Here is an 8369-nt window from a genome sequence, read left to right on the forward strand (position 1 = left end):
GTTTAAGGAAGTTTTATGATACATGAATCTAAATCTTCTTATAAGCATTACTGATGATCGCTTTGCTGTTCTGTGTCAACTTTTTCATCATCTTCATTAAAAGACTTCTCAATCAATTGAAACCTCAACCAACAAGGTCTGCAACCTTTTCATTTCATCTTTGTAGCTTAAATAGCGATGCATTTCACAACCTCTTCCTTTACATTCACAATCTGAAATGAAAAGCGTTAGCGCTCGCTCCGGGCCTCTGAGGCCCAAACCGGAATTTTCTGGGGAAAAGGGGAAATGTACATTCCTGAAAAGCATGTGGTCAGTATGTAGGTCACCTCGAACGCAGCTACTGTCGACCTCATTCATTTGCGTTGAAAGGGTGATTTTTGGCAGCGTAGTTTTGTAATGACCGGGCCTGAGAGGCCCGATGCGAGTTCTCCCAGGTTAAACAAGCTGTAAGTTGTATGTAAAATTAAAAGTGTGGCACATCTGGATACAATTATGCAAGCTTGTTCAATAATATTTGTTTTAGGTCCCTTAACGCGAGAAGGATGGAGGGGCTCTGTGGCCCCTTGTTTACTTTGTTATTCAATGGCTTGATTAATATCTAACAAAGCTTAATGGAACTTTCTGATTGTTCTTTTAATGACACTCTTTGTATGCTTGTTTAATCATTTAGTCATTGGCCTCATAGTCCAGTAAATATCGATCCCTATCCCTAGAAAGATGGGAGGGGCCACAGTGACCCCTAAGCTGTTTTACAATATTAAAAGATTTGTTTTTCTTTTCTCCCCATTGTTGTAGCATAAGAAAAAATGCAGTTCACTCTAGTTTAACCTGTAACTTCCTCCTTTTGCATCCAGTTGGATATCCAAATGCTGTAAACAGTACCGATTGCTTATGAACCAAACGATAGTCATTGATCTTGGAAAGAGAAACTAATTCTACCTTTCCTGAGTAGAGCCTGAGAAATTCAAAATAACTACGGACTATTTTTTTTATTTAGTCATAAAAGAAGGTGCATCGAGCAGGTTGAATCACTTAGGAAGAATTTTCAAAAGAATTCACTCCAAAAATGAGTAGGGGCCACACTGGCCCCTTCAGTCTTTCTAGTGTTAAGTATAGTTGTATCAAGGTTGTTGTATAATAGGGCTGTGATAACAAGATGCTTAATCTTGGAGGTGTTCAGTTATGTTAATGTTGAAAGAGGAGGAATTGTTGTATTTTCTCTTGCACTATGCATATAATCGTTAATGGCAAAGCAAACCAGACTCGATTTTACAAGTGGAATCATTTTATCTTTTATCAGTCAGAATTAATCTTATCAGACCAAGGCTGATCAATATTAGTAATGCTTATGTGTTAGAGTAGTAAAGGGGTTTTTTTTTTTTTGGCTTATTGTTATTTTTAGATTGTGGTAATATTTCTCCATTTTTCTTTATGCTGTACGTTACATTAATCATTTGAAGATATCTGTACTTGAAGTATATTTTGATTAAATTTTAATTTCTTATTGTCATGCATATTCATATGTAGATGTTAACTTTTCCAGAAACCTAAAGCGACAGCAAGATTACTGGAAAAAAAAGGTGTTATATGTGGAAAACTTATGGAAGACTCGTTATTCTAAATCATTTTTGAAACGCCATCCTCCAATACTCAAACGGAAAAGGAAAGCTGCATATCAGCTTTCTCTTGCACGCAGAAAAATAGCCTGCTCTGAACCTAATGATGACATTGCAGTTGAAGATGAAGTTGTGTCTGAGGTAAACAATGAAAACATTGAACCTGTTCAAGTAAATGTTTCTGATGAAGAAATGCTAGTAGACGATGGTGAAGCTAGTAAAGTAGTTTCTACTAATGATGAAGATTCTAGTATGAATAATCCTAATGATGACAAAGATGAGGATAATGATGGGGAAAATAAATCTGTTTTCTTACTTGCTGTTGAACAAACTGAGGATGACATACAAGAAAATGTTGCTAGTGAGATTTTGAAATTTGAATGTGAAGAGGGAATATCAGAGGAAACTACTCTTGGTGATGTACCACAAGAAAGCTCTCTTTTGTTTGAAGAGACGAACATAAGCACGTTGACCAATGATATTGATCTTGAAGTTTTTAAAGATGATCAAGAATCTATGGATGTGGACTATAACTCATGCAGCTCTACTGTTAGCGTGGAGAAGAAAGAAAGTAGTAGGGACAGTAATTACAGTGAAGATAACTTAGGTTCTGGTAGAAAATCTGAAGGTGATGTTGTTGTTGTGATAGATATCAGTCCTACAGATGGTGAAACTGATGTTGGTGAGACTAATGTAACCATTGAACCTGCTGAAACTGATGTGACCATTGAACCTGCTGAAGCTGATGTGACTGTTGAACCTGCTGAAGCTGTGACTGTTGAACCTGCTGAAGCTGTGACTGTTGAACCTGCTGAAGCTGATGTGACTGTTGAACCTGCTGAAGCTGATGTGGTGGTTGAACCTGCTGAAGCTGATGTGACAGTTGAACCTGCTGAAGCTGATGTGACAGTTGAACCTGCTGAAGCTGATGTGACAGTTGAACCTGCTGAAGCTAATGTGACAGTTGAATCTGCTGAAGCTGATGAGACTGTTGAAACTGTTGGAGAGCAAGTTGATGTCATCACTGTAGAAAGCTCTTTTGAGGAAGATATTGCTATTGTGAGTGATTCTTCTGTAGAAAAACCTACAAAAAGCGATGAACGAGATGATTCTAAATCAAAAACCGAATCAAAACCATCAAGGCCAAAACTTTCTCGAAAAGCTTATGAAGGAGGAACAAGGCGTAAATCAAGATTGCATCAAGATTACATTAGGCGTAGAGTAAAGAAAAGTAATTTGAGATCAAGTTATTCCTCTGGGCCAAAAGAAAAAAAACGAAAATCAGGACCTAAAATCCCAAAAGAATATGATGACATTTCTTTTGATTTTGCTGCTTTTTCCGAATTGCCTGAAGAAGACAAATCTTTTGATTTAGCAATGAAATCTGTGTACGTTCATGATGATACAGAATGCTCGTTTAAAAAAGATTCCTATAAAATGCTCTTTGTTCAGAAAAAAGGCTTTTACATGTATCGAAATTTCAGCTTGTCCAAGGCTAAAGAGGTAAAATTTGTATTGTATTTTCTAAAATTCTTTGCATGTTATCTCTTTTTTTTTTCTTAATGTCAAGTATAAAATATTTGACATGGTTCTTTTGGAGTCAAGTTATTTTTAAAAATGAATCATATGATGATGAAAGTTATATAGCTTGAGAATTTATAATTTATTGTACCTTATATATTTTTGTTTGAAAACCTATGCAAGGCATTGCTAGCATCATGTGCACTTTTTTTTTTCTATTCACTCTAGATAATTGATGAGCATTTAAAATGTGTATGCGTGGTGGAAAAAGAATCTATATTTCTTTCTCCCATTTGGTAACAAAATCTTGTTACCGGTTGATCATTTGTTTGCTAAGCAATAAGAAAATTTATTTAAAAATATCTATAGATATATAAAACATTTATGACATTCGATCAGTTTGCTTTCAGGCCAAAACTACTATTTTTTTCTTTAGCGTAACAGCTTGGTGAGTTCATGAACTGGGTCTATTATTGGTAATTTTATTTAAATGGCCATGCTTCTAACAATTCAGATAGGAAAGGACTGCACGAAGCCTGAATTGGAGTAATTTAAAGGATGTATCAGTTAGAAGTGAAACAGTTAGTCTTAAGAAAACCACATTGCCTTCATATCAATAAAAAAGTTATCCTTAGCAATAAAGGACAAATTATATTATTTCAGAAATTGAGCGATCATCCTCAAATGCTTTTTCTTTACTAATAATAAAGCTGAAAGTCTGTGTCTCTGGATGTCTGTTATGCGCATAGCGCCTCGACCGTTCGGCCGATTTTCATGAAATTTGGCACAAAATGAGTTTGTGGCATGGGGGGAGCACCTCGAAGCCATTTTTCAAAAACTCAATTTTGTTCATTTTCTGTTCCAATTTTAAAAACATTTTCTTTACCAATAATAAAACTGAAAGTCTGTGTCTCTGGATCTCTGAATGTCTGTTACGTACATGGTGCCTCGACCGTTCGGCCGATTTTCATGAAATTTGGCACAAAATGAGTTTGTATCATAGGGGGAAGCCCCTCGAAGCGATTTTTCAAAAACTCGATTTTGTTCATTTTCTATTCCAATTTTAAAAACATTTTATTGAGCAAATTATCATAACTTGGACGAACAAATTACCATAACGTGGACTAGCAAATTAACATAACGTGGACAAACAAATTACCATAACGTGGATTAGCAAATTACCATAACGTAGACGAACAAATTACCATATGCGACCATGGGGGAGCAAATTAACATAGCAAATTGGCGAGAAATTCATCCTCCATTATTTCTAAATATACAGGCAAACTTAATGACATTTTAATTTTCTATTACGGGCAAAGCCTTTCGGATACCGCTAGTTGGAAATATGACTGTATGGGTATGTTGTCCCAAGAAACTTGGTTATGAAGTTTTTGCCAGTGTTCATGATCACAACAAGCTTCTGACTCTAAAAAATCTCTGCATGCTGCGTTGATAGATTATTTTTTCAAACTTAAGAAGAGCACAGAAGTTCTGTACAGGTTCAGCTAGTTGAATGAATTTTCAGTGATTAGTAGGATAACCTTCTAGTTTTCATTATAAATGTTTCACAAAACTGCTGTCATACACATGAAAAAAAAAACTGTCCATTATCCATAAGAGAACCTATCTATGTTGTCTAAAATTTATTAGTACAAAAAACATTTAACAAAGCTTGGTTAAGGAACATGTTAAGCCATTTTAAACTTAAGATATCAACTTTTAGGCAAAACTGTGCCAAAGCTTTCTCTTCTCATAATCTTAAAACATACTTCACAAAACCATTCCTTGTTGTTGCAGTTGCACTACTTTTACATACTTTTATTTTAATTTAAATTTTTGATCATTTTTGAATTCAAAGTGCCATACCTTTCTCTCAGCTGTCCTGAAAGACGTGCTGAAATATTCTGAATGTGCAGAATGACTAAATCTTTACATAAAATTTGTCAATTTGTGATATGGAGTAATAGAAGAATGAGTTTTCTAATGCATTAAACCTTATGTTTTTCGAGGGGGTTGAAGTCGTAGATATACCTGACCATTTAGTTCTTTTTAGAGTCTTTAAATCAAGGCTGTCCAACTGCAAAGAGCCCACGGACCAGAAATTCGGTCTTCAATCACCTAGCTGGCCGCAGTTTGAAAAAGTTGAACCTCTTACCTCTTATACAATTACAAGTTTAATTATTAATTATAAAACAGTGAAACAGAATGATTATAAAACGATTTGCTTAAATTTTAATGGGAAAGCTGAGGCCAATCCGCCTTCTTTACAAGGGCAGGAGTGTCAACATCGATGTTTGTCGTTGCCAACAGAATGAGGTCTATCAATGAACTGTCGGAGAGAGAGCTCCTGTGACGATACTCGATAAAGTTCATCGCCAAAAAAGCACTTTCTCATAAGTATGTGCTCCCAAACATGGAATTAACGAGAGCAAATTCTCAATTTCTTTTTCGAAATCACCAAAAGCCGGGGAGTCAGTGATGGGGGGTCTTTATTTTTAACCAATTGCAGGCAAGTTTTGCTTATCTAAAATGCTTTTCTCTACCGTCCCTGTCTCCCCCAGCCAACGAGAGGCAATACTATGTCTAGGAATTCGTTTGAACACCAGTGTGCAGGGTAGGACTGCTTGACCTTGACCTGTAGATGTCCTTTACCTTTTTCTCCCAATACAAAATGAAAGGAGTAAAACAGCGATCAAGAGGAAATTTCAGGGACCTCAGCTTGACCATAAATGGTAGTCTTGGATGCTTCTTGATACCATAAAATGTCGAAAAAAGAAATATGCTGAATAAGAAGGTGGCGGGCCGCATTCGACCCGCAGGCCACCAGTTGGACAGCCTTGCTCTAAATGAAGGTGTCAGATTGATAGCCAGAACTTGTGGATCAAGAGTGCAATAAAGGAATTTTTGGAAAATTCATGGCATTAAAAACTAGTTTTGAACTAAAAATAAGTCCCTTGGTGCAAAAGGTTGTCTTGGGTGGATCTTTTTGCCACAAATAAGTTTTTGCTTTTGATTTAAAAAAAAAATTTGCCAGTCATTGAATTTAAGCCTAAATATAAGACAGTATTATGCCTAAAATAAAAGGCAGTGGAAAAGTTCATTTCCACCAATTTCTTTAGCATAAAGCCTTGGGAATGCCGTACTGCACGACAGAAGTAGTGGATTCATGGCAAGTGTCTGATAAACATTGGGTGACTAAAAACACGCCTTGGGGATCAGTCATTTTAGAACAAGAATCTATCAGAAGCTATGTTACACTTAATTTCCCTTTAAACACTGAGATATGATTTGCCTGGCATGGCACTTAAAAACTCTTCCTGGTTCCAAAGTTTTTGCTATTTCTGTCAGTCTTTTCTCTTCCCATGACCCAAGCCACAACTTGAGCCCAGGCCCTCTTTGTAAAAGACCACAGCCTCAACTATTAGACTACAAGGGCAGGCCTGACAGTTTGAATTTTCCCTGGGGGGGGGGGGGGCAAAGGGTATATAATCAGTGCATATTATACCCAAAACCACAAAAATGCAGCTCACATGTTTCATAGCTCCCAACAATCGGAGTTACGAAATACGAAATCAAAAATGCTTTTATTTGGTAGACAGTGTACTATTCTAAAGAGTATCTTATTAAGAGTAAAGACACGTCCAATATTCTGGACATATATTTTTGAAATAAATATTTCAGAAAGAAAAACGATGGAACTTCAAATAAACTTCACTGTAAAATGTTCTCTAAATAATAATAAAATATAATATAAGCATTTGAAATGATCAATAAAAGTTAACATATTTTTTTAAAAAATCAGAAAAAAAAATCTTGATTTTGCGATAGGAGTCCATGGTTGGAAAAATGAGCCATTTGCAATCTTTCAATCCCTATTTATTAGTGTTTTCAATTCCAAAACTAAAATTTATTTCACAGATAAAAATAAGCAAAAAGTATAGAGTTGACTATAAAAAAAATCGAGTAATCTAATCATTTATCAAGTGATTAGTAGCTGTTCAAAGTTTATGTCTGGTGTACCAGATGCCAGGTCTGAAGAGCTTAATTTTCTAAAGATGAGGGGGGGGACGGAAGGGCAAGTGATTCATCTGACCTCCTTAAAGGACGGCCCTGCACATGGGACTCACAGTACAGGGACTAGTCATGATGACGTTTACTTCAGCCCACACACTAGTCCTCCTTCTACAGCGTGGTATGTGTGGTATATAAAAGCTGATTCAAGCGCAATTCTGTTAAACTGTTTGCTTTGCATACAAGTTTATTATATATTTTCATCATGAAAGCTTAAAAATTATTTATGTTCTCTTTTTCCAATTTTGTTTAGCATTTTTTATGTAATATGAGAAGTAAGCATTTAATATGTTTGTTGCTGTTTATTTTCAGATTCACCAACAGGTCTCAGAAATTAAAACTTCTAATTTCAATGCATGGCATCGAGTATGGCTGGATCGTTATGTAACTTCAGCAATGCTCAAATCCTGTAATGACTGGCTTCTTCGGAGTGAGCCAGAGAAGTATAAATTGGTTCGTCGCAATATAAATAACTGCACAAAGCCTCCATATATTCCATACAATAAGTACAGACTTCGATATTACAAAACAGAAACTTAAAACTTGTCTGCTGATTTGTTGCAAAATATGTATTATATTTTAAGTTTTTTTTATTATTTTGTTGTATATTCTCTGGAACAAAAGTTAAATAAAATCTGTTGAAAACTTATGTAAAGGTTTTTTTTTTAAGTTTTAAAAACAATTAATTGAAATCTGTGTGTCGTTAAAAAAATTTTCTTGAGAATACAATGGCGGGGAAGGCTGATAAAAATCTTAAGCAATTATGGTGTTGTTTTGCAGCAGTTCATTATTAATTTTTAAAGTATTTCAGATACTGAAAATGGATCACTAAATCAAAACAACAGGTGAATTGAAAAATAAGGAAAAAAAAGAATGGGGGATTTTTTTTTCCCCCTATGTGTGAAGGAATATTTTCTAGATATCCTAATATTGTTGTTGATTATTCACACCCTTCACTCCCTTCAGCAGTAATTCTGGCGGGGGGGGGGGGGGTCTTAAAGTCATTGCAGTTCCTGGATTCAATTGAGGGCCTTGGTGCAAGAACCCAGGTAAGTCCAAATCTTTCTTTTTTTTTAATTCAATTTTGTGTGTGGGCAATATAGATGTACTGATTGTTGCAACAACTGAACACAAATGTAAGGTCAGCCCTCTGCTTTG

The 8369-nt window shown here is 35.5% G+C and overlaps 1 protein-coding gene across 1 annotated transcript in view; it reads left to right on the forward strand.

The window, feature by feature from the left end:
* LOC129230547 (paired amphipathic helix protein Sin3b-like) overlaps positions 1-7848 on the forward strand; it is a 101295-nt gene extending 93447 nt beyond the window's left edge. Inside the window, exons 23-24 of the mRNA XM_054864950.1 lie at positions 1544-3119; positions 7524-7848. Of these exons, the coding sequence (XP_054720925.1) occupies positions 1544-3119; positions 7524-7751 (1804 nt within the window). The 3' untranslated portion in view covers positions 7752-7848. The remainder of the gene's footprint in view (positions 1-1543; positions 3120-7523) is intronic.
* Positions 7849-8369: the final 521 nt, after the last annotated feature.

This window comes from Uloborus diversus, chromosome 9 (genome assembly GCF_026930045.1).
Source record: "Uloborus diversus isolate 005 chromosome 9, Udiv.v.3.1, whole genome shotgun sequence".
Taxonomy (NCBI): domain Eukaryota; kingdom Metazoa; phylum Arthropoda; class Arachnida; order Araneae; family Uloboridae; genus Uloborus; species Uloborus diversus.